Here is a 26630-nt window from a genome sequence, read left to right on the forward strand (position 1 = left end):
CTTACAGAGTGCTTCATATGCATCAGCAGGCCCTTCTCCGCATCTTATGTCCATTAACTCATTTAAGCATCAAAATGACCCTATGAAGCAGACACCAGTAACAGCCCAGTTTACAAGCGAGGAAACTGAGACACAGAGTACTCAGTTACTTACTCAAGTTTACATAGTGGGAAGTAGTGGGCCCAGGCAGTGTCTCTGCTGACCCTACTCCGTGTTAGGATATGTACAAGAATAGGAAAGTGCGTGTTATTTTCGCTTCCTGGAGCACAGGACCAGCCACACCAGCAGGTTTCTGTCACTCTGGAGTGTAGTTCAGAAATGGAAAGCTCACTCAGGCCCCAATGGGGTCTGACGCCTCACTATCCCCTAGCCGCTGGTGTTGCCACATCGGTGTGACTCAGTCACATTTGGTCTGCTTCTCCTGCTGCTAGCACCCTGCTTCTCTCTGCTCTCCTCCCATCCTCACTGCTTCTGCCTTCTTTGTGTGTCCTTTAATTTCTACTCCTTACCAACTACTGCTAACTCAAACTCCCCACGAGGGGACCGCTTGATTCAGCCAGCCACTAGTCCACTTTAAAAGTCACTGGTCTCGGCAGGACACGGTGGTTCCCACCTGTCATCCCAACATTTTGGAAGGCTGAGACAGGGATCACTTGAGGCCAGGAGTTCAAGACCAGCCTGGGCAACATAGCGAGACCCTGTCTCTCTACAAAAGAAAAGTAACTGGGCGTAGTGGTGTGTGCCTATAGTCCCAGCTACTCAGGAGGTGGAAGGATCACTGTGTCCAGGAGTCCAAGGCTGCAGTGAGCTATGATCATACCACTGAACTTCTAGCCTGGGTGACAGAGCAAGAACCTATCTCAAAAAAAAATTAATAAATTTTTTAAAAGTCACTGTCTTGTCCCTGGGTCAGGAGATGCATGGCTACCCGACGGGATATAGGGGTCAATGGAAGGGAAGACATCAGCAGACCCACTACAGGATTGTTTCATGGCAAAGTAAACAGAGACACACACAAGCAGGAGACTGCACAGCCTGCTTCCAGGCAAAGGTATACACATTCTCATGGTGGGTGGGGAAGTGGATATACCCTCCCAGCCTCTCCCAACTGTTCTGGAAGCTCTGGCTGCATACTGGCTCTCCCCAGTAGCAAGAAGCTGATGCAAAACAAACCTTGCACATTACCATGAGACTAGGTGATGCAAGACTCAGTTTCCCAGGAGCATCCCAGCAGACTGGGGCCTCAGGCCTACCCCAAGTCCATTCCTGCAAGTGTCCACTGGTCAGCAGTCACGGCTACAATGAGAGGGCCACCTAGTGCAGAAATACAGACCAGGCCAACAACACAAAAGAAGCCACTGAGGGCCCCTTCACTGACCTCTCAGAGTGTACCAGGCACCCAGGTCTTGACAGGCTCCTCTATAGCACATTCCTTAGGCACCCTCCGCTCCAATCTCCCTGAACTTCCCACAGTTCACAAACATACCGAGTTCTTTCATGACTCTGTGTCTCTGCCCCAGACCAGTCTCTCAGCCCAGAAGGTCTTTTCCTGCCTTGTTCCTGCAAACTACTTCCTATTCATCCTTTAAAAGATGCTCCTGAGAAAACCTCCTCAGATACCCCAAGCCAGATCAGCTGTCCTGTCTCCTGTGTTCTTCCTTCTTGGTCCTCTGGAACAGCATTCACCTTGTGATACACTGACTTTTTTTTTTTAACCTGTCTGTTCTCTCTCTCTCTTAAACCAAGAACTCCTCAAGAGCAAGGCCTGTGACTGATTCCGTTTTATATTTTAGGGACCTTCCCCAGACCAGGAACACACTAGATATTCCCCAGGCAAGTACTAAAGAACTGAATAGATGAAGAGCAAGGAACATCATCAGAAAACAGTAAATAGTGTGGTGACTGTTGTTTCCCCAAAGCAAGCAGAGCCTGAGACAAAGCTTAGATGAAGTTTATTTAGGAAAGGCTGGGCATGGTGGCTCACACCTGTAATCCCAGCACTTTCAGAGGCTGAGGTGGGTGGATCACCTGAGGTCAGGAGCTTGAGACCAGCCTGGCCAACATGGTGAAACCCCCATCTCTACTAAAAATACAAAAATTAGCCAGGCGAGGTGGCATGTGCCTGTGATCCCAGCTACTCAGGAGGCTGAGGCAGGAGAATCGCTTGAACCCAGGAGGCAGAGGTTGCAGTGAGCCAAGATTGTACCACTGCACTCCAGCCTGGGTGACAGAGAGAGGCTCCCTCTCAAAAAAAAAAAAAAAAAAAAAAAAAAAAAAAAAAAAAAAAAGACATTTATTTGGAAAAGTGATTCCAGGCAACAGGACTGAGGGACTGGGGAGAGTGGAGTAGGCGAGGAAAGAAAGCCAGCACAGGTGCATTATCTGCCGCTCACTGCCTTAGATAACTGAGGCTCAATCCCGCTGGGGGCTTCTGAGGTGCTGTGTGTGTAGAAGGAACCTCAGAATTGTCCACTGAGAGAGAGAAGAGGGAGGTCTTCACCCTCTAGTTCTCATCCCCAGCTCATCAAAGGGTACCCCCTATCATGGTAAGTACCCTGCAAGTCCAGAAGGCAACCAGGAGGCAAATGTGTCCTGTGCCATGCTGCAGGATCTGGGAGACATCAGGCAGCCAAAGCCAGGACTGTCGGCCACACCTGCACAAAACTGGTTGCTGCGGCAGTGGCTGAAGTTGTAGCTGGGCCAAGAGGATGGGCAGCATCCATTCAAGTCTGTATAAGAGTAGGCGAAGTTAAAGCTAGAAAAGTCGGGTTAAGGTTACATTATAGAGGGCCTTGAACATCAGCCCAAAGCTTTATTTGCCACTAAGGATTTCCACACAATGCAGTAATATAAATGGCAGTACCAAGGGGGTGATTTGAGTTCCTTTCGCCTCCTCCCTCAATAAACCCAATCTGCCATTCTCCTATATATATATATATATATATATATATATATATATATATATATATATATATTATCTTAGTAAAAACCATGCAATTCCTCTCCTCCTACTCCCATTAATCAGTTGCCATGCTTAAGCCACTCTATAAAAATACTAAGCACCCAGTGAGGTGCAACTGTCTCTCTTACCCTTCTATGAGGAAACTCCAATAAATAAATTGTTTCAATGCTTAGATCTTTATTTGTGTACATCTTTAAGATTTAAAAAAAAAAAAAAAGGCAGAACTTAGGAACCTTTAAGAAAGAAACCAGTCAAGGTGGTTCATGTCTGTAATCCTAGCACTTTGGGAAGCCAAGGCAGGAGGATTGCTTGAGTCCACAAATTTGAGAACAGCCTAGGCAACATAGCAAAGACCCTGAAAAGAAAAGAGAAAGAAAAAAGAGTAGAGAAAAGAAAAGGAAGGCGGAAGAATGAGAGAGAGAGAAAGGGAAGGAAGGAAGGAAGGAAGGAAGGAAGGAAGGAAGGAAGGAAGGAAGGAAGGAAGGAAGGAAGGAAGGAAGGGGAAGGGAAAGAGAGAAAGAAAGAAAGAGAGAGAGAGAGAGAGAGAAGAAAGAAAGAAAGAAAGAAAGAAAGAAAGAAAGAAAGAAAGAAAGAAAGAAAGAAAGAAAGAAAGAAAGAAAGAAAGAAAGAAAGAAAGAGAAAGAAAAGCAAACAAACCAGTCAAGAGGGCCCTCCTTGTTCAATACATAAGGAGTCTTCAGATGATGGGAAAGTTCCATTCTAATTTCCAAAAAGACTTAGATAAATTATAGGAGAAAGAAAAAAATCCACATTCAAATTGGAAAAGAATCAAGTAGGATACACCTGGAGAATACATGGGGTGCAAGGACACTACTCTTTTAATAATTAGACAGCACATCTACAATGAGAGCTGGCCTCTGGGACACCTAACATTCTCTGATTTGCCACTATTCAGAACAGTATGGGAAGCACTTCCCTATCTCCTCCTGACTCTGGTGGCACACCTATATGAAAATCTGCCATAGTTGCTGTCTCTGTCCTTTTGTGGTAAATTAGATTTTCTCGAACAGTCAAAGATCAAAGGCAAGATGAGAGATTAAGATTTATTTTCTTATATGAGTCATAGCCTGGATCACCAAACAGAGTTCACCAAATGTTTTGAGCAGCGATGACAAGACTGAGACAAGATTATGGAGTTCTGGTGTGACATTTAATTAAAAGTCTTCATCTGATCAAGGGCACTGTCACTGTTGGTGACAGTGTAAATTACCCATCACCCAGAAATTCTGCCTCTGGGAATTTATCCTAAGACACTAATAAAGAATGTGGGCTTACACTTAGCTACACGAATATTCACCAGACTGCTCTTTTACAAAGCAAAAATTGAGAAACAGCTTAAATTCCCAAAAGAAAGGGATTAGTTATAAAAAAAAAAAAAAAAAAAAAAAGATAGATGTAAGACTGGGCACGGTGGCTCACACCTGTAATCCCAGAACTCTGGGAGTCCAAGGCAGGTGGATCACTTGAGCTCAGGAGTTCAAGACCAGCCTGGGCAACATGGCAAAACCCTATCTCTACCAAAAATACAAAAAATTAGCTGGGCATGGTGGTGCATGCTTGTGGTCCCGGCTACTCAGGAGGCTGAGGTGGGAGGATGAGGTCAAGTTTGTAGTGAGTCAGATCACGCCACTGCACTCCAACCTGGGTGACAGAGTATAGACACCGTCTCAAAAAAAAATTTTTAAAGATAGGTGTTCCATGCTTCCATAAGTGTAAACACTATATATATGTACACACACACACACACACATATTTATATATTATACTCTAACATAAGGTTAAAAGAATCTGTAGTATTCCCCAGGTTAATATTGGATGGATGGGATTATGAATTTTTAGATATTCTTTTTGTATGATTTGCCCATTATGAGCATGAACTGTTTTTGTAATACAGAAAAATAATGAAAAAAATTCACTGGTTAGGGGTGCAGTTTACAGTCCCATTGCTCAGGCTTAAAGTGAGCATAAATTTCCCTCTTTTTCTGGCTGCAGCTCATGAAGCAGTTTGGTCCAATAGACATTATCCACCTTTTCCAGGGCATGCCCAGCACTGCAAACTGTGGGGGACACAAAGGTGAAGATGGGGTACGTTCCCTGCCCCTGAGGGACTCAGGCCAAGTGAGCATACATACACCTCAGCAGAAACGCACTGGACATCTCAGGGAAGCCTAGAATTTGAAGCACTCCTGGGCCTCCCAGAGACGAGATACTACATTAAAGTGCGTTGTAAGGCAGCACTATACTGATGTAGGCTTCCAAATGCCTCCCATCGGAGGAACCAGCTCACAGGAGAAGCTAAGTGCTCTCAGGAGAGCTGGGGTGTGGAGTGAACAGCACGTGAGGAAATGGTTATGTGACATCTTTATGGCAAGCACATACAGGCAGGATTTTTTAAATGTCGCAGCTATCCTTCCATTAGGAATACTCATCTGATAGAGTAATAATACTTCCCTCCTATAGAAGAATACTACAAAGACACTATATTAAAGGAAGACATTTCACTTTCCTTTGATACTAGACATCTTCTGTCTTCTTGTCTGAATTTCAAGTGTGCTAATGCTGATTTTCTTCATTGCAATTGCATGCTGCCCTCTAGTGTTCGTCTATATTATTACAACCTGTTGTAATAGGTTGAAGGTGGAGGGGAGGGAGATCTGGGGGAAAGGAAATGTAATGGACATGGGATAGAACTGTCAAAAGCACGCAAACAATAGCCACTTAAAAGGTGAAACATAATCAATCGTCCTATTTTTTCTGTAACAGTAAAAAATGTTCTTGTTTTGGGTCGGAATAACAACAGCTAATATTTATTTACCATGTGCCAGGCACAATGCTAAGGGCATTGCAGACATTAAATCATTTAACCCAATAGAAGAAATAAGAAGTCGTGTTTCATAGATCAGTAGGGTGATTATAGTTTAGAATAGCCCATTGTATATTTCAAAATAGCTAAGAGCATAATTCAAATGCTTCCAGCAAAAAGGAAAGACAAGTATTTAAGGTGGTGGCTGTCCCAATTACACTGCTTTGTTCTTAACAAGTTATATAAATGTATTAAATTATCACATGTACCCCCAAAATTTGTATATCTATTATGTATCAATAAAAAATAAAATTCAAAAAAATTTCATCCAACAATCCAAAGAGGGGAGAACTATCAACTGCTCTGCGCATGTGCAGTGCTTCAATGTCACATCAAAACAAAGCAAAATCAGGGAACAGGGTGATAAATGGGCTACAGAGCAACATGCCTAAGTTTTGTTGTGACTTCTGCAATACATACCTCACCCATGACTGTCCATCTGTGGGAATCTACCATTGCAGTGGGAGGAAACACAAAGAGAATGTGAAAGACTACTACCAGAAATGGAGGAAGAACACCTACGACTCTGTTCTCTGCTCCTCTTCCTGCAGGGGTGATGATCCAACCTTTCCCACCTGGACTCTCCCTGTTCTTCACCAGGTATGATGCCAGCAGCCCGTCGGGGAGGCCCTCCCATGATGCCAATGATGGGCCCCCCTCCTCCTGGATGATGCCAATGGGATGTGCTCCTGGAATGAGGCTGCCCATGGGAGGTGATATGGTTCTGTGTCCCCACTCAGATCTCACCTCGAGTTGTAATAATCTTCACATGACGTGGGAGGGACCCAGTGGGAGGTAATTGAATCATGGGGGGTGGGTTTTTCTCATGCTGTTCTCGTGGTAGTGAATAAGTCTCACGAGATCTGACGGTTTTGTAAAGGGGAGTTCCCCCGCACACGCTCTCTTGCCTGCTGCCATGTAAGACATGCCTTTGCTCTTCCTTTGTCTTCCACAATGATTATGAGGCCTCCTAAGCCATATGGAACTGTGAGTCCATTAAACCTTTTTCCTTTATAAATTATCCAGTCTCAAGTATGTCTTTATTTGCAGCATGAGAACAGACTAATACAGGAGGCCGTATGCCAATGATGCCTGGGCCACCAGTGATGAGTCCTCCCACCCTCCCACAACAGTGCCCACTTGGCCCCAAATGACTTGACCAGACAGATAAGAATAGAGGCAAGGCCTCTTTAGATCAGTTTTATATTACTTGTTCTGCTTCACTGGGAGATCATGGTGCTGTGACTCTGGGTGTTTTCTTAACAGCATGACAAAGAAGACTTGCTCCTCCTTCCTATCAAAAAGAGAATAGTATTGGAGGGGAGAAGTGGGACCAGAAAAAGTGCAGTTTTCATTTGTATTGTGAAATGTGAAAATAAAATTATCAACTCTATCAGTTAAAAAAAAAAAGGAGCAAAATCAAGGGATACATGATGGATATAGGGTCCTGATGTCATCTAGAGGTACACACTTGGATCCTCAGGGTGTACGTGGTAAATGTGGTCATGGGTGGAGATAAGCTTATTTAGGGAAAAGGGGTAGATTTAGAAGCGAAGGGAGATCAGGGATGAGGCATGAGTCACTGCAATATGTAAAGGTTTCACAGAAGAATATTAGCCAAGCAGAAGAGTTAAGGAGGAAGACTAAAGAGGTAGGATGAAAACTGAGAGTTATCCAAACCAAGAGATGAGACAGTCTCAAGGAGACAGGGAATCACAATACTGGAAACTGCCAAGAGGAGATGTACAACATGATGACCAAAAAATCTCCATCGGATTCAGCACCAGAGATGTTATGGTGACCTTAGCAGCAGTGGATGTGGCTGAATGGTGGGAGCTGAAATCAGCCTGGAGCGAGGTGAGCTCTGTGGGAGAGGTAAGGAAACAGATAATACAAGTGGTCAGCTCCTTCAAATCTGTGTCAGTAAAAGGCAGAGAGGAGGAAGTAGCAGCAGGCAGATAACTGGTCAAGGGAGGGCTGCATTTAAGATGGCAAGATGAGGCGTGTTTAAATGTAGACAAGAAGGATCCACTCTACTGGTAAGGACAGGAGGATGAAGATACAGAGAGACAGCATAGCTCAGTGACAAACAGCTCAGCTGCTGGAGCTAGACCACTTAGGTTCAATTCTAGCTTCGCCTGCTGCCTGTGGGACTTAGGGCAGGGTATTTGGCCTCTCTCTGACTCTGTTTCCTCATCTGTAAAATGAAAAAAAATAAAATGAACTACTGTTATAAAGTTAAATAAGAGTGAATAGAAAGGGCTGAATTATAGATGGAGCCACTTTGCTGATGTAGGATTCCAGAGCCACACCAAATTTCCCCTCTCACCTGAGTTTTGCCCCTAGAGACACATGATTGTTCTCTTTTAATTTCTCACAACTGGATAGTTACTGACTCAAAGGGGTTTGCAATGGACTAAATGTCTGTGTCCTCCCAAAATTCATATGTTGAAATCCTAACCCCCACTATGATAGTATTAGGAGGTAAGGTCTTCAGGAGGTAATTAGGTCACGAGGGTAGAGTCCTCATGAATGGGATTAGTGTCCTTACAAAAGGAACCCCAGAGAGCTTTCTCACTGTCTTTGCTTCATGTGAGATAAAATGGGAAGAAAGCAGCCTGCAACCTGCAAGAGGCCCCTCCCCAGAACCTGACCATGCTGGCACCCTGATTTATTTCCCACAGCCTCCAGAATTGTGAGAAATAAATTTCTATTGTTTATAAGCCATCCAGTCTATGGTAATTTGTTATAGCAGTGTATTAGTCTGTTCTCATGCTGTAATAAAGACCTACCCGAGACTGGGTAGTTTATAAACTAAAAAAAGCTTAATGGACTCACAGCTCCACATGGCTGGGGAGGCCTCACATTCATGGTGGAAGACAAAGGAGGAGCAAAGGCATGTCTTACATGGCAGCAGGCAAGAGAGCATGTGCAGGGGAACTCCCATTTATAAAACCATCAGATATCATGAGACTTATTCATTGTCATGAGAACAGTATGAGGGAAATGACCTCCATGATTTAATTATCTCTACCTGGTCCCACGTTTGACATGTGGGGATTGTTACAATTCCAGGTGAGATTTGGGTGGGGACACAGTCAAACTATATCATTCCACCCCAGCCCCTTCCAAATCTCATGTCCTCACATTTCAAAACCAACCAAGCCTTCCCAATGGTCCCTCAAAGTCAACCCATTTCAGCATTAACTCAAAAGTCCACAGTCCAAAGTCTCATCTGAGACAACGCAAGTCCCTTCACCTATGAGCCTGTAAAATCAAAAGCAAGTTAGTTACTTCCTAAATACAATGGTGGTACAAGCATTGGGTAAATACACCCATTCCAAATGGGAAAAGCTGGCCCAAACGAAGGGGTGCAGTGGCTCATGCCTGTAATCCTAGTACTTTGGGAGGCTGAGGCAGAAGGATCACCTGAGCTCAGGAGTTCAAGACCAACCTGGGCAACATAGTGAGACCTTGTCTCTACAAAAACTTTTTTAAATTAAAAAAATTAGCCAGGTGTGGTGGCACATACCTGTGATCCCACTTACTTGGGAGGCAGGAAGATCACTTAAACTGAGGATGTCAAGGCTGCAATGAGCTATGATTATGCCACTGTACTCCAGCCTGGGTGACAGAGTGAGACCCTATTTTAATCAATCAATCAATCAGTCAATGCACCACTTTTTAGAGGAAAAGCCTCTCAAGTCTTCCTGGGATTTGAGGTCTGCCATTTCATCAGGGTATTCTGGATGGGTAGCTTTAAGGGTGGGGCCTTTCTGACTCAGCCTGGGTGCCCCAAAGACTTCAGCACCAGAAAGAGTCACTTTTTAGTCCAGGCAGTGTCACCTACTTGTTTGAAACAGCATCTAACTGCCCAGAAGCCATCCTGCCCCTCTCTATAATGTGCTTCCCCACAAAACTAGTAGAGTTTGAACTGACAGTTACTTCTCCTCAAATGAGATCCAGTTCCCTGAATGCTTCAGGGACAGTATTGGGTGGTGGCTACAGTCCCATCTGACCTCTTCTCCTGTCTAGGTCTCTTGGCTTTTCTATCTATTCAGATTCCTTGCCTGAACTTTTGATATAATGATTGTAGTGATCTGCCTCAGTATCTAACATCAAGACACTCAGCAAGTTTTCTCTTGAAACTGCATCTCCAACTCGTTTCCACCAGATTACATTCTCTATGCTTGAGAAAAGAACAGCACAGGACTAGCCACCTGCTGCTTGGGACATGACGCCCTGGGCCTTGCTTCTGTCCCTGTTAGTGCCACCTTTTTGTTTCCTTCACACTTGGGCTCCTTCCTGTTTTTCCAGTTCTGTCCTCTACTATCCCACTTCAGAACGATTTCAATAACAAGGAGTAAAGGATCACCTCTCCCCCTTGCCTGCTAAATGCAACTGAAATTGGAAATAAAACGACCCAACCTCAGCTAAGTTGCAGATGCCAGTCATCAAAAATGAAACCTATAGATTCCATCCATTTTAGTAATTTCCCCGGAAGACATAATTATTATTTTTTTTTAATTTTTATTTTTTTGAGATGGAGTTTCGCTCTTGTTGCCCAGGCTGGAGTGCAATGGCAAGATCTCGGCTCACTGCAACCTCTGCCTTTCCGGTTCAAGCAAATTTGGTTCAAGCCTCCACTTCCCAAGTAGCTGGGACTACAGAAATGCACCATCACACCTGGCTAATTTTGTATTTTTAGTAGAGACAGGGTTTCCCATGTTGGTCAGGCTGGTCTCCAACTCCCAACATCAGCTGATCAACCCAAATTGGCCTCCCAAAGTGCTGGGATTATAGGCATGAGCCACCGAGCCTGGTCTGACATAATCATTTTCAAATTGATCTGTCCTTGTTTTTAATTCCATTCTATAGCTGATATGGGAATTCAGTTACTTAAAAAATTCAATCTCTTAAAATTAAAAAAGGGGGCCAGGAGTGGTGGCTCACGCCTGTAATCTCACCACTTTGGAAGGCTGGGGCGGGTGGATCACTAGGTCAGGAGATTGAGACCATCCTGGCTAACACGGTGAAACCCCGTCTCTACTAAATATACAAAAAAATTAGCCGGGCGTGGAGGCAGGCGCCTGTAGTCCCAGCTACTCGGGAGGCTGAGGCAGGAGAATGGCGTGAACCCTGGAGGCGGAGCTTGCAGTGAGCAGAGACTGCACCACTGCACCCCAAGCTGGGTGACAGAACGAGACTCCATCTCAAAAATAAAAATTAAAAAAAAATTTAAAAAGGGAATCAATTAAACAAATCATGCTCTATCTTGTACTGAAGAACCAAGACCTACCTATATATTCATAAAATTCTCATTAAAGTATGAATTAAAAGCTATAAAAATAATATGCTGTACACGTCTTTCTGAAGTAAGCACACACTGAAATCTGCTAATCAGTGATTCTTCAAGTGAGGAGCTTCAACTGGCTTTCCAGGATATTCTATTGGGATTAACAAGGGAGAAAGAAAGCAGGTATTAAGAAATCAAAAAGTGAAGTGATTATGTTCATCCATGTTAAGGAGTTTACCTAGACTTCAATGATCCCCTCAATAATACAATGGTGAAGCATTCTAGAATCCCGCAGCTGAAAATGTCGAGTTCGATTATATTATTGTTATACACATTCCTTTTCATCAACGCGTAGAAGCAAATCCAATAGAAGCTAATTGAGCACAAGATGCGGTGTTCTTAAAGTTTCATCCCTGAAGCAGCTGCATCAGCATCATTTGGAAAATTGTTAGAAATAAAAATTCTAGGCTGGGCGCAGTGGCTCAAGCCTGTAATCCCAACACTCTGGGAGGCTGAGGCAGGCGGATCACGAGGTCAGGAGATCGAGACCATCCTGGTTAACATGGTGAAACCCCGTCTCTACTAAAAATACAAAACAAACAAAAAAAAACTAGCCGGGCGAGGTGGCGGGCGCCTGTAGTCCCAGCTACTCGGGAGGCTGAGGCAGGAGAATGGCGTGAACCCGGGAGGCAGAGCTTGCAGTGAACTGAGATTGCGCCACTGAACTCCAGCCTGGGCGACAGAGCGAGACTCCATCACAAAAAAAAAAAAAAAAAAAAAAAATTATTAGATCTGTCCCAGACCTACGGAATCAAAAATCCAGGGGAGCCCAGGTGCCGTGACTCACACCTGTAATCCAGCACATTGAAGGTCACCACAGGAGAATCACTTGAGGCCAAGAGTTTGAGGTTAACCTGGGCAACAACATAGGAAGACCCAATCTCTCAAAAAAAAAAAAAAAAAAATTAGCCAGGCATGGTGGTATGCTCCTGTAGTCCTAGCTACTCAGGAGGCTGAGGTAGGAGAATCACTTGAGCCTGGGAGTTCAAGGTTTTAGTGAGCTATGAAAGTGCCACTGCACTGCAGCATGGGCAACAGAGCAAGAACCTGTCTCAAAAAAAAAAAAAAAAAAAAAAGTCCAGGGGATGACACTCAGCAATCTATCTATCTATCTATCTATCTATCTATCTATCTATCTATCTATCTGTCTATCTATCTGTGTATGTGTGTGTGTATATATATATATTCACACTTTAAGTTCTGGGATACATGTGCAGAACATGTACGTTTGTTACATAGGTATACACATGCCATGGTGGTTTGCTGCACCCATCAACCCGTCATCTACATTAGGTATTTCTCCTAATGCTATCCCTCCCCTAGCCCCCCACTCCCCAACAGGCCCTGGTGTGTGATGTTCCCCTCCCTGTGTCCATGTTTTCTCATTGTTCAACTCCCACTTACAAGTGAGAACATGCGGTGTTTGGTTTTCTGTCCTTGTGTTGGTTTGCTGAGAATGACGGTTTCCAGCTTCATCCATGTCCCTGCAAAGGAGATGAACTCAGCCCTTTTTATGGCTGCATAGTATTCCATGGTGTATATGTGCCACATTTTCTTTATCTAGTCTATCACTGATGGGCATTTGGGTTGGTTCTAAGTCTTTGCCATTGTGAACAGTGCTGAAATAAACATATGTGGGCATGTGTCTTTATAGTAGAATGATTTATAATCCTTTGGGTATATACCCAGTAATGGGATTGCTAGGTCAGATGGTATTTCTGGTTCTAGATTCTTGAGGAATTGTCACACTGTCTTCCACAATGGTTGAACTTATTTACACTCCCACCAACAGTGTAAAAGCATTCCTATTTCTCCACATCCTCTCCAGCATCTGTTGTTTCTTGACTTTTTAATGATCACCATTCTAACAATGGGGTTTTCTAAATATACAATCATGTCATCTGCAAACAGAGACAACTTGACTTCCTTTCTTCCTATTTGAATACCCTTGATTTCTTTCTCTTGCCTGATTGCCCTGGCCAGAACTTCCAACACTATGTTGAATAGGAGTGGTGAGAGAGGACATCCTTGTCTTGTGCCAGTTTTCAAAGGGAATGCTTTCAGTTTTTCCCAATTCAGTATGATATTGGCTGTGGGTTTGTCATAAATAGCTCTTACTATTTTGAGATATGTTCCATCAATACCTAGTTTATTCAGAGTTTTTAGCATGAAGGGCTGTTGAATTTTGTCGAAGGTCTTTTCTGCATCTATTGAGATAATCATGTAGTTTTGTCGTTGGTTCTGTTTATGTGATGGATTACATTTATTGATTTGTGTATGTTAAACCAGCCTTGCATCCCAGGGATGAAGCTGACTTGGTCATGGTGAATAAGCTTTTTGATGTGTTGCTAGATTCAGTTTGCCAATATTTTATTGAGGATTTTCGCATCGATGTTCATCAGGGATATTGGTCTGAAATTTTCTTTTTTTGTTGTGTCTCTGCCAGGTTTTGGTATCAGGATGATCCTGGCCTCATAAAATGAGTTAGGAAGGATTCCCTCTTTTTCTATTGTTTGAAATAGTTTCAGAAGGAATGGTACCAGCTCCTTTGTGTACCTCTGGTAGAATTTGGCTGTAAATCCGTCTAGTCCTAGACTTTTTTTGGTTGGTAGGCTATTAATTACTGCCTCAATTTCAGAACTTGTCATTGGTCTATTCAGGGATTCGACTTCTTCCTGTTTTAGACCTGGGAGGGTGTATGTGTCCAGGAAGTTATCCATTTCTTCTAGGTTTTTTTTTTTTTTTTTTTTTTTTTTTTTTTTTTTTTTTTTTTGAGACAGAGTCTTGCTCTGTCACCCAGGCTGGAGTGTAGTGGCACAATCTTGGCTCACTGCAAGCTCTGCCTCCCAGGTTCATGCCATTCTCCTGCCTTAGCCTCCCGAGCAGCTGGGACTACAGGCACCTGCCGCCACACCCGGCTAATTTTTTGCATTTTTAGTAGAGATGGGGTTTCACCATGTTAGTCAGGATGGTCTCGATCTCCTGACCTTATGATCCACCCGCCTCAGCCTCCTGAAGTGCTGGGATTACAGGCATGAGCCACCACGCCCAGTCATTTCTTCTAGATTTTCTAGTTTATTTGCATAGAGGTGTTTATAGTATTCTCTGATGGGATCAGTGGTGGAATCAGTGGTGATATTTGTATTTTGTATTTCTGTGGGATCAGTGGTGATATCCTCTTTACCATTTATTGCATCTATTTGATTCTTCTCTCTTTTCTTCTTTGTTAGTCTGACTAGTTGTCTATCTATTTTGTTGATCTTTTTAAAAAACCAGCTCCTGGATTCACTGATTTTTTGAAGGGTTTTTCATGTCTCTATCTCCTTCAGTTCTGCTATGATCTTAGCTATTTCTTGTCTTACACTAGCTTTTGAATTTCTTTGCTCTTGCTTCTCTGGTTCTTTTAATTGTGATGTTACAGTGTCGATTTTAGATCTTTTATGCTTTCTCTTTTGGGCATTTAGTGCTATAAATTTCCCTCTAAACACTACTTTAAATGTGTCCCAGAGATTCTAGTACATTGTGTCTTTGTTCTCATTGGTTTTAAATAACTTATTTATTGCTGCCTTATCTTCATTATCTTCATTATTTACCCAGTAGTCATTCAGGAGCAGGTTGTTCAGTTTTCATGTAATTGTGCAGTTTTTAGTGAGTTTCTTAATCCTGAGTTCTAATTTGATTGCACTGTGGTCTGAGAGACTGTTTGTTATGATTTCTGTTCTTTTACATTTGCTGAGGAGTGTTTTACTTCCAATTATGTGGTCAATTTTAGAGTAAGTGTGATGTGATACTGAGAAGAATGTATATTCTGTTGATTTGGAGTGGTAAGTTCTGTAGATGTCTCTTAGGTCCATTTAGTCCAGAGCTGTGTTCAAGTCTTGAATATCCTTGTTAATTTTCTGTCTCCTTGATCTAATATTGACAGTGGGGTGTTAAAGTCTCCCACTATTATTGTGTGGGAGTCTAAGTCTCTTTGTAGGTCTCTAAGAACTTGCTTTATGAATCTGGGTGCTCCTGTATTGGGTGCATATATATTTGGGATAGTTAGCGCTTCTTGTTGCATTGATCCCTTTACCATTATGTAATGTCCTTGTCTCTTTTGATCTTTGTGGGTTTAAAGTGTGTTTTATCTGAGACTAGAATTGCAACCCTTGCTTTTCTTTTTTTTGCTTTCCATGTGCTTGGCAAATATTCTTCCATCTCTTTATTTTGAGTCTATGTGTATCTTTGCACGTGAGATGGGTCTCCTCAATGCAGCACACTGATGGGTCTTGACTCTTTATCCAGTTTGCCAGTCTGTGTCTTTTAATTGCAGCATTTAGCCCATTTACATTTAAGTTAATATGTTATGTGTGAATTTGATCCTGTCATTATGATGCTAGCTGGTTATTTTGCCGTTAGTTGATGCAGTTTCTTCATAGTGTTGATGGTCCTTACTTGGTATGTTTTTGCAGTGGCTCGTACTGGTTGTTCCTTTCCATGTTTAGTGCTTCCTTCAGGAGCTCTTGTAAGGCAGGCCTGGTGGTGACAAAATCTCTCAGCATTTGCTTGTCTGTAAAGGATTTTATTTCTCCTTCACTTATGAAGTTTAGTTTGGCTGGATGTGAAATTCTGGGTTGAAAATTCTTTTCTTTAAGAATTCTTTTCTTTAAGCATGTTGAATATTGGCCCCCACTCTTTTGGCTTGTAGGATTTCTGCAGAGATCTGCTGTTAGTCTCATGGGCTTCCCTTTGTGGGTAACCTGACCTTTCCTTCTGGCTACCTTTAACATTTTTTCCTTCATTTCAACCTTGGTGAATCTGACGATTATGTGTCTTGCAGTTGCTCTTCTCGAGGAGTATCTTTGTGGTGTTCTCTGTATTTCCTGAATTTGAATGTTGGCCGTCTTGCTAGGTTGGGGAAGTTCTCCTGGATAATATTCTGAAGAGTATTTTCCAACTTGGTTCCATTCTCACCGTCACTTTCAGGTACACCAATCAATGTAGATTTGGTCTTTTCACACAGTCCCATAATTCTTGGATTTCATAGTCCCATATTCCTTTTCATTCTTTTTTCTCCAATCTTGTTTTCTCACTTGATTTCACTAAGTTGATCTTCAGTCTCTGATATCCTTTCTTCCGTTTGATCAATTTGGCTGTTGATACTTACGTATGTTTCATGAAGTTCTCGTGCTGTATTTTTCAGCTCCATCAGGTCATTTATGTTCTTCTCTAAACTGGTTATTCTAGTTAGCAATTCCTCTAACCTTGTTTCAAGGTTCTTAGCTTCCTTGCATTGGGTTGGAACATGCTCCTTTAGCTCGGAGGAATTTGTTATTACCCACCTTCTGAAGCTTACTTCTGTCAGTTCATCAAACTCATTCTCTGTCCAGTTTCGTTTCCATGCTGGCAAGGAGTTATGATCCCTTGGAGGAGAAGAGGCATTCTGGGTTTTGGAATTTTCAGGCTTTTTGCACTGGTTTCTCCACATCTTCATGGATTTATCAACCTTTGGTCTTTGATGTTGGTGACCTTTGGATGGGTCCCTGAGTGGACATCCTTTTTGTTGATGTTGATGCTATTCCTTTCTGTTTGTTAGTTTTCCTTCTAACAGTCAGGCCCCTCTGCTGCAGGTCTGCTGGAGTTTGCTAGAGGTCCACTCCAGACCCTGTTTGCCTGGGTATCACCAGCGGAGGCTGCAGAACAGCAAAGACTGCTGCCTATTCCTTCCTCTGGAAGCTTCATCCCACAGGGGCACCAGCCAGATGCCAGCCAGAGCTCTCTTGTATGAGGTGTCTGTCGGCCCCTGATGGGAGGTGTCTCCCAGTCAGGAGACACAGGGGTCAAGAAACCACTTGAGGAGGCAGTCTGACCCTTAGCAGAGCTCGAACACTGTGCTGGAAGATCAGCTGCTCTCTTCAGAGCTGGCAGGCTGGAACATTTAAGTCACTGAAGCTGCACCTACAGCTGCCCCTTCCCCCAGTTGTTCTGTCCCAGGGAGATGGGGATTTTATCTATAAGCCCCTGACTGGGGCTGCTGCCTTTTTTTCAGGGATGCCCTGCCCAGAGAGCAGGAATCTAGAGAGGCAGTCTGGCTACAGCACGGATTTGCAGAGCTGCAGTGGGTTCCACCCAGTCCAAACTTCCTGGTGGCTTTGTTTACACTGTGAGGGGAAAACTACCTACTCAAGCCTCAGTAATGGTGGATGCCCTTCCCCCCACCAAGCTCGAGCATGCCAGGTTGACTTCAGATTGTTGTGCTGGCAGCAAGAATTTCAAGCCAGTGGATCTTAGCTTGCTGGGCTCTGTGGGGGTGGGATCTGCTGAGCTAGTCCACTTGGCTCCCTGGCTTCAGCCCCCTTTCCAGGGGAGTGAATGGTTCTCTCTTGCTGGCATTCCAGGTGCCACTGGGGTACAAAAAAAAAACTCCTGCAGCTAGCTCAATGTCTGCCCCAATGACCACCTAGTTTTATGCTTGAAACCCAGGGCCCTGGTGGCCTAGGCACCAGAGGGAATCTCCTGCTGTGCGGGTTGCGAAGATCATGGGAAAAGCGTAGTATCTAGGCCAGAGTGCACCATTCCTCATGGCACAGTCCCTCACGGCTTCCCCTGGCTAGGGAAGGGAGTTCCCCAATCCCTTATACTTCTCAGGTGAGGCAACACCCCACCCTGCTTCAGCTCGCCCTCTGTGGGCTGCACCCACTGTCTAACCAGTCCCAATGAGATGAACTAGATACCTCAGTTGGAAATGCAGAAATCACCCACCTTCTGTATTGCTCTCCCTTGGAGCTGCAGACTGGAGCTGTTCCTATTCAGCCATCTTGTCAGCAATCCTTTTGTGTGTATGTGTGTGTGGGTATGTGTTTGTGTGTGATGGAGTCTCGCTCTGTTGCGTAGGCTGGAATGCAGTGGCACAATCTCAGCTCAGTGCAACCTCCGCCTCCCAAGTTAAAGTAATTCTTCTGCCTCAACCTTCCAAGTAGCTGGAATTACAAATGCACGCTGCCACACCCAGCTCATTTTTTTTTTAATTTTAGTAGATACAGGGTTTCACCGTGTTGCCCAGGTTGATCGCAAAGTCTGAGCTCAGGCAATCCACCTGCCTCAGCCTCCCAAAGTGCTGAGATTACAGGCATGAGCCACCATGCCCAGCCAGCAATCTATATTTTAATAAGCCTTCCACATAATTCTGATGCATGCTCTAGTTTGACAACCACCACTTGAATTCATCCTCCCTTAACACACAGAAGTATCAGGTGTCCCTCCTCATGTATGAAGCCATATTGGTGTCTCTCCTGGCTGGGCTTGTCCCATTAGCCCACTATGGGAATTAGATGTAATTCTCTACCTCTCTTAACCAGGGTCCATGATGGAGACTGCTAATTGTTCCCCAGGGTCTATGCTACTCTTCTTCCTACATTACAATCACTGGCCATCCCTACAGGCTGTCACAGCTTTTAGCAAGTCATACAGTTTCCCAGCAAGAAGTGATGCGTCCAATCCTCTCTGGCCTCTAGCTATGGCTGTGCAAATAATTGGTTTGGACCAATAATGTGTGGATGGAAGTGATGCATTCAACTTCCAGATTGTATTATTTAAAATAAACAAGCAAGCAAGCAAAAATCTGGCTGCCTTCTTCTTCCTCTTTCCTTCCCAACCGGAATATTGATATGGTATTTAGTGTGAGGGTGAGGACCTCATCTTAGGGGATGGTGGTGCAACAAGATAGATGAAACCTAAGTCCCTGGATGCTTGTAGATCAGAGCTGCCCCAATAACCTAAACTATCTTCTTCTGGACTACTATGGGAGAGAGATCAATGCACTGCAATCTTGTTGGAACTAACGTATTTTTCTTTGTTACACAATCTACCCTATATCTTCTTTAGAAGACGAAGCTTCCTTCCTAGAACTTCAACCCTATATCCTTTCCTAAGGTTGAGATTTCATGCACTCATTCCCATAAACCTACCTATCTTAGTCCATTTGTACTTCAAAAACAAAATGCCACAGACTGGGTAATTTATAAACAACAGAAACTTTTCACAGTTCTGAGGACTGGGAAGTCCAAGACCAAGGTGCCACCAGGTTTAGTGCCTGATGAGGGCCCAGTCTCTCGGCTACCAAGATGGTGTCTTGTTGCTGTGTCCAGGAGTGACAAACACTGAGTCCTCACATGGCGGATGTATAAAAGAGATGCAAGTTCTCTCAAGCCCTTTTGTAAGGTAATTAATCCCATTCATGAGGGCAGTAATTAATCCCATTCATGAGGGCTCTGCCCTCATGACTGACTCACTCCCTAAAGGCCTCCACCTCTTAATACTCTCACACTGATGATTAAATTTCAACACATGAACTCTGGAGCACATTCAGACCACAGTATCACCTTTTATATATTTCCCCACCAAAGACAGTTGCTACTTTCCATAAAGTACTTCTATTCCAGTAATGATGAGCTATGTAATTTTCCCACTGAGGACATCTACAAAAGTCAGACAAATGTATTTGTTGAAAACTCATAAAGGCACAGAAGAACTAGCAAGGCACTTTAAAATAACTAGGCTAAGATAATGAAGAAGAGGAGAATCTGGAGAGGTGTCTGTGGGCTTGCTTTTGCCCTGAAGCATTTGCCAATTCTAGAACAGGTAACTGAGAGTCTGAGTAAGATTTATAATGGTCTTAACTGGCTAAGAAAATGGAAAAATGAGAGTCAAAGCCAACCAAGGGTAGAAGAGAGGTGCTGGTAACTCCTCACTTGAGACTGGGGCCTGAAGGGCTGCATTTTAAGCATATTTTAAGCATAAGGGTGAAGTAGAAATAGAATATCCTTGTAGGGACACAATCTAGTTTTGAATCATTGTAATCACTGAAATTGGATTAAGATGATCCTGGATTATGAGGCCTCCTAGGTGCCTTCCTAAAGCGAATATAATTCCTTCCAGAGGAACTTAATCCTGAACCTCAAATTTGTCCACCATTTTTTTTTCAAATAACATCTGGCATAGGATAAAAAATAACCAAGTATTTAAGGAGACAAAACTACATGAATAGTAACAACAATAACAAAATATTAAGAGCAAGGATAAAGTGGATGCCACTGCTAATTAAGAGGCAGAAATGGGCATTCAGAAATCACCTTCTGAAAAGAGCTTGTCGGGAGAAGAGAATGTGATGTTTAGAAAGATGCCCCTCATAGCTAATGCAACCAGGCACTTTTTTTTTCTGTTGCCCAGGCTGGAGTGCAGGGGTGCAATCACAGCTCACTGCAGCCTCAACCCCCTGGGTTCAAGCGATCCTCCCACCTTGGCCTCCCAAAGTGCTAGGATTACAGGTATGAGCCATCGCGCCCAGCTTTAGGAACATTCTTAATTAGCCATCATCAAAGCTACAGTTCTTTCAAGTTGTTCTTCTACCATGAATCAGAACAATGCTTAATTAAGGTATTCTGAAGAGATACTGTACTTTCTTCATGGATGTGCTAGGGAGCTATCTATAGCCCATTCAAAATATTCTATATGCAAATAAGAAGTTTGAGCTGGACAAAAATTCACTTTCCTGCCTTTCTCAAAGTGGTGGTATTCATGGCAGTCTTTGAGAGAAAATGGAAAACAGAAAAGGAAACAAAAGGAACAAAGCTGGAGGCATCACACTACCTGACTTCAAAATATACTACAAAGCTGTAGTGACTAAAACATGATACTGACAAAAAACCAGACACACAGACCAATGGCACAGAATGGGGAACACAAAAATAAATTCACATACTTAGAGCCAACTGATTTTCAACAAAGGTTCCAAGAAAGCACAATGGAGAAAAGACAGTCTCTTCAATACATGGTGATGGAAATTGGATATCCACATGCAGAAGAATAAAGCTAGACCCGTATATTTTACCACATACAAAAATCAAATCAAAATGAATTAAAGACTTAAGTGTAAGACCTGAAACAATAAAACTAGTAGAAGAAAACATAGGGGAAATGCTTCATGACATTGTTCTGAGCAAGGATTTTTTTGATAAGACCCCAAAAGCACAAGCAACAAAAAGAAAAACAGACAAATGAATTATTTCAAATTAAAAAGCTTCTGCAGAGCAAAGGAAACAATCAACGGAGTAAAGAGACAAGTTGCAGAACAGGAGAAAATATTTGCAAATCATACATCTGACAAGGGGTTTATATCAGAATATATGAGGAACTCAAAAGCAAAATAATAATAATAATGATAATAATCTGCCAGAGTATGGTGGCTCACACCTACACTGCCAGAACTTTGGGAGGCCAAGGTGGGAGACTCACTTGAGACCAGGAGTTCAAGACCAGCCTGTGCAAAATAGTAAGACTCTGCCTCTACAGAAAATTTAAAAATTAGCCAGACATGATGGCACACACCTGTAGTCTTAGCTACTGGGGAGGCTGAGGTGGAAGGATCGCTTGAACCCAGGAGTTTGAGGCTGCAGTGGGCCATGATTGCACTGCTGCACTCTAGCCTAGACAATAGAGCAAGAATCTGTCTCAAAAAAAGAAAAAGTGGTATATAGATACAATGGAATACTATTCAGCCATAAAAAAGAATTAAATCCTGTCATACACAACAACCTGGATGAACCTAGAGGACATTATGTGAAGTGAAATAAGCCAGGCATAGAAAGACAAATACCTCATGATCTTGATCATACGTGGAATCCAAAGAAGTTGATCTCACAGAAGTATTGAGTAGGACCGTGGTTACCAGATGCTGGGGAGGGGAGGACAGAGAAAATAAAGAGAGGTTAGTCAACAAGTACAAAGTTACAGTTAGATAGGAGGAATAAGGGCTGGAGTTCTACTGCACAGTAGAGTAACTATGGTTAACAATATTACATATTTTAAAATAGCTAGAAGAGAGAATATTGAATGTTCTCATCACAAAGAAATGATTATATAGTTTGGCTGTGTCCCCACCCAAATGTCATCTTGAATTGTAGTTCCCATAATCCCCATGCGTCGTGGGAGGAACCCTGTGGGACGTAATTGAATCATGGGGGCAATTACCACCATGCTGCTGTTCTTATGATAGTGAGTGAGTTCTCATGAGATCAGATGGTTTTATATTCTCCACTTTTGCACGGCACTTCTCCTTCCTGCCATCATGTGAAGAAGGATGTGTTTGCTTTCCCTTCTGCCATAATTGTAAGTTTCCTGAGGCCTCTCCAGCCATGCTGAACTGTGAGTAAACTAAACCTCTTTCCTTTATAAGTTACCCAGCCTCAAGTATGTCTTTATTAGCAGAGTGAGAAGGAACTAATACAAATGATAAATATAAGAGGTGATGGATATTCTAAATATTCTGATTTGATTTTCACACAATGTATCACGTATTGAAACATCACACTGTATCCCATGAATATGTACAATTATGATGTGCCAATCAAAAACAAAATTAAAGAAAGGCAAACAAAATATCAAATGATGACAATATACAATATTATATATATAATATAATTACATAATATTATATACTTAAGATAGGAAATTTTTAAAAAACCCATTACTTCTTGATACGGTTTGGCTCTGTATCCCAACCAAAATCTCATTTTGAATTGTAATCCCCACGTGTTGAGGGCAGGACCTGGTGGGCAGTGATCAGATCATAGGAGTGGTTTCCCTCGTGCGGTCTTGTGATAGTGAGGGAGTTCTCAATGAGATCTGATGGTTTAAAAGTGGCAGTTTCTGGCCAGGCACGGTGGCTCACACCTGTAATCTCAGCACTTGGAGAGGCCAAGGCGGGTGGATTACCTGAGAGCAGGAGATTGAGACCATCCTGACTAACATGGTGAAACCCCGTCTCTATTAAATATACAAAAAATTAGCCGGGCGTGGTGGCAGGCTCCTGTAGTCCCAGCTACTCGGGAAGCTGAGGCAGGAGAATGATGTGAACCCAGAAGGCCAAGCTGTCAGTGAGCCAAGATTGTGCCACTGCACTCCAGCCTGGGCAACAGAGCAAGACTCTGTCTCAAAAAAAAAAAAAAAAAAAAAAAAAAGTAGTTTCGCCTACACTCTCTCTCTCTCTCCTGCCACCAAGTAAGACGTGCCTTGCTTCCCCTTCACCTTTCACCATGATTGTAAGTTTCCTGAGGCCTCCCCAGTTATGCGGCACTGTGAGTCAATTAAACCTGTTTATTTTATAAATTATTCAGCCTCAGGCAATTCCTTATAGCAGTGTGAAACCAAACTAATATACCTCTGAAGTATTCAATACATTAAAAGCTAACATTTTCTAAACGGAGGTATGTGGTCCTAAAAAAAAAATAATAAAATACAAAATCAATCCTCAAAAAGAAAATAGGCCAGACAGCTGTAATCCCAGCACTTTGGGAGGCCAAGGTGGGAGGATTGCTTGAGCCCAGGAGTTCAAGACCAGCCTGGGCAACACATTGAGATGCCATCTTAGGGGAAAAAAAAAAAAAGAAGAAGAAAATAAACAATAATTAAATTTTATCTCAAAATAGCGCCATGAATTAAGTGGAAAGGTACTGATATTTCCATTCTACACACCAAGAAACTGAGGCTCAATAACCCCAAAGTCACAGTCAGGGCAGGTGCCTGGTTCTCAAATCTCAAATTCATGAGTCAAGCTAGACACCAGGAACGGGGAAGGGGAAAATGTAAACTGACCCAGCATCATATTACCTCTGAACAGCCAAAACAAGAGAGTGGCATCAACTCATGGGAAAATAAGACACTGTTCTTTGCGTAGTAAGTAGATCCAAGGAAACAAGATTCCATAAAATGTTCAAAAAAGGCCTTAAATAGAGGGTCTAAACAAGGAGTACTTAAACAAATTCATTTACCACACAATTGAGAAAATGCCAGGGCAGTCACAGAACTGAACTACAGCAGGCACTTCAGAGTAAGCACAAGCACTCTCACCCTTGCTCTCTGCCAGCCCCGTGTCACATCCGCACATCCTGACTTCCAGTCTGCTCTCTGAGGACCCTGGTTGAATTTCATAGCTTCTAAGATAGCTTCCAGCATCAAACTGCTACTATTGCCCAGAAAAGAATTGGGCTTTTTCTTATTTTCTTTTTTAAATTCCACTTATCTTATTTGTACAATATCTGTATACATAATTCCCTCTTCTGGCCCTCCTTTCCTGCCCTGAGCCTGCTGGAAAGCTTTTCACTTTCCTCTCTGGTCACCACATTTTGCCCTTCCTTTTAAAGCAACTCAAATGTACCCTCTCATCTGTGCTGCCTGCTCCTTTAGCCTGCAAGATCTCTTCTTTCAAAAATATTCCCTAGCCAGGCACAGTAGCTCACGTCTGTAATCCTAAGAACTTTGAGAGGCCGAGTTGGGAGGATCTCTTGAGCCCCGGAGCTTGAGACCAGGAATTTGAGACCAGCCTGGGCAACAGAGCAGGACGCCATCTCTACAAAAAGTAGTCCCAGATACTCAGGAGGCGGAGGCGGGAGGATCAGATCGCTTGAGCCGAAAGGCAGAGGTTGCGGCGAGCTGAGATAGCACCACTGCACTCCAGCCTGGGCGACAGGGTAAGACCCTGTCTCAAAATAAATATAATACAGGCCAGGCGCAGTGGCTCACGCCTGTAATCCCAGCACTTTGGGAGGCTGAGGCAGGCGGATTACGAGGTCAGGAGATAGAGACTATCCTGGCTAACACGGTGAAACCCCATCTCTACTGAAAATGCAAAAAATTAGCTGGGTGTGGTGGCATGTGTCTGTAGTCCCAGCTACTAGGGAGGCTGAGGCAGGAGAATTGCTTGAACCCGGGAGGCTGAGGTTGCAGTGAGCTGCGATCGCGCCACTGCACTCCAGACTGGGCGACAGAGCGAGACTCCGTCTCAAAATAAATATAATATAATATAATATAATATAATATATAATATATAAAATTGGTCAGGCATGGTGGCACACATTGTTGTCCTAGCCACTTGGGAGACCCAGGTGGAAGGATCACTGAAGCCCAAGAGTTCAGGGCTGCACTGAGCCACGATGCCGCCACTGCACTCCAGCCTGGGTGACAGAGTGACACCCTGTCTCTCAAAAACTATATATATATATATATATATATATATATATATATATATATATATATATCAAAACTTTAAGTAAATACAAAGTCCCAGAAGGATGCAGGTGGTATCTAGGTGGCCAGATGCTTCAGGATTTTCTACTCCAGGATGGATAGATGGGCCAAGCAGGACCCAGATTACAGAAAACGAGCAAAATTTATGGGACGCTAAAAATCTCGCTAATCAAGATTAATTAATATTAATCTAACAATATTTAAGACAACTAACATTTAAGGTAATTGTAATACGCTTATGAATATGTAAGGTAATTTAAAAAATATCTGCAAAAGAGGGCCCAAGGACTGGCGCCTGATTTTGTGAATAAAGTTTCACTGGAAGCTCCAGCAAGCATCTGTCTACTCAATAACCAGACTCCAGCATTCGCAATATCAAATGGCACTGTGTGTGTCCGTCGCTAGAAGCCACTTCCTCCACCCGTTTAAAAAAAAAAAAAAAAAAAAAAAAAAAAAGCTCCAAATAAGCTGAGAGACGAAGAAAAGATCGTTTCTCCGCAGGCTGCCAGGAGTTTCAGAGACGCTGGACACTGGAGAGCAGGGATAGAAAGAAGCTTGCGGTGACCCCTGCCGGCCGCCGGCATTCTACCCACATTCTACCGGGCTAATCGAGTCCTGCCGCTTTAAATCCGGGAGGCTCGGTGGCGCAGGGCAGGCAGTTGCCAGGGGAGACCAGCACACAACAAAGGCGCGCGCCGGCCAGAGCCTACAGGGGCCGCGGCCACTGAGCTGGCTGTAATCCCGCCTCCCGCCAGCCATGGCCCATTTGCGCTCGCCTAGCAGCTTCGGACCTCCGGGGAAGAAGAACCAGAAGGAGTCTGAGGAGTTAGAGGAGGAGGAGGAAGAGATGGAGGAAGAGGAAGAGGTGGAAGAGGAGGAAGAGGAGGAGGTGGAGGAGGAGTTTGTGGGGGAAGAGCAGGAGTTGGAGGCCCCTGAGAAGTTCAGCGATGAGTACCTCTGGAAGGTCGTGGACATCGGTAACTACGACTACGACTTCCCAGACGTGCGCCCCCGCTTAGCCAGCATCGTCAGCCCTAGCCTGAGCTCGACGTGCGTGCCCAGCCAGAGCGCGACCAGCACCGAAATGCCGAGCGCCAGCCCACCCTCCAGTGCCTCCTCGCATAAAAGTACCGCCCCCGACCCACCCCTTCTTCGAGGGCTTTCTGGTCCCCAGGGGGCACCTGGTCCACCCACTCCCGTGCCTTCGTCGACCTGCGCGTCCTGCCTGATTTCTAAATGCATGCACCATTCCACACACCTAATCTCTCTCACGTCCTTGTCAGAGTGATGATGCACGATTTAGGATATAGGCGAAACACCATAAAAGTTAAAGTTGGGCATTGCTGTATGGAGTGCTTTTTTGA

At 43.6% G+C, this 26630-nt stretch overlaps 1 protein-coding gene and 1 long non-coding RNA gene across 4 annotated transcripts in view; one reads left to right on the top strand and one right to left on the bottom strand.

Annotated features, from left to right (window-relative positions):
* Positions 1 to 6861: 6861 nt before the first annotated feature.
* On the bottom strand, positions 6862 to 26325 carry LOC104667992. Its single transcript, XR_004056827.1, has 3 exons — positions 26222 to 26325; positions 21839 to 21916; positions 6862 to 7140 (listed from the first exon to the last, which is right to left on the bottom strand). It is a non-coding gene; the product is annotated as an uncharacterized LOC104667992 (long non-coding RNA).
* The window catches only part of ERICH6 (glutamate rich 6), a 47582-nt gene continuing 46919 nt past the window's right edge, over positions 25968 to 26630 (top strand). Inside the window, exons 1-2 of one of the 3 annotated variants that reach the window (XM_030928773.1) lie at positions 26024 to 26085; positions 26179 to 26393. In XM_030928773.1, coding sequence (XP_030784633.1) covers positions 26024 to 26085; positions 26179 to 26393 — 277 coding nt within the window. Of the gene's footprint in view, positions 26394 to 26630 lie in introns of all 3 variants that reach the window. The other 2 variants (XM_030928776.1, XM_010370594.2) reach the window with 2 other exon arrangements.

The sequence above is a fragment of the Rhinopithecus roxellana genome, chromosome 1 (genome assembly GCF_007565055.1).
Source record: "Rhinopithecus roxellana isolate Shanxi Qingling chromosome 1, ASM756505v1, whole genome shotgun sequence".
NCBI lineage: Eukaryota > Metazoa > Chordata > Mammalia > Primates > Cercopithecidae > Rhinopithecus > Rhinopithecus roxellana.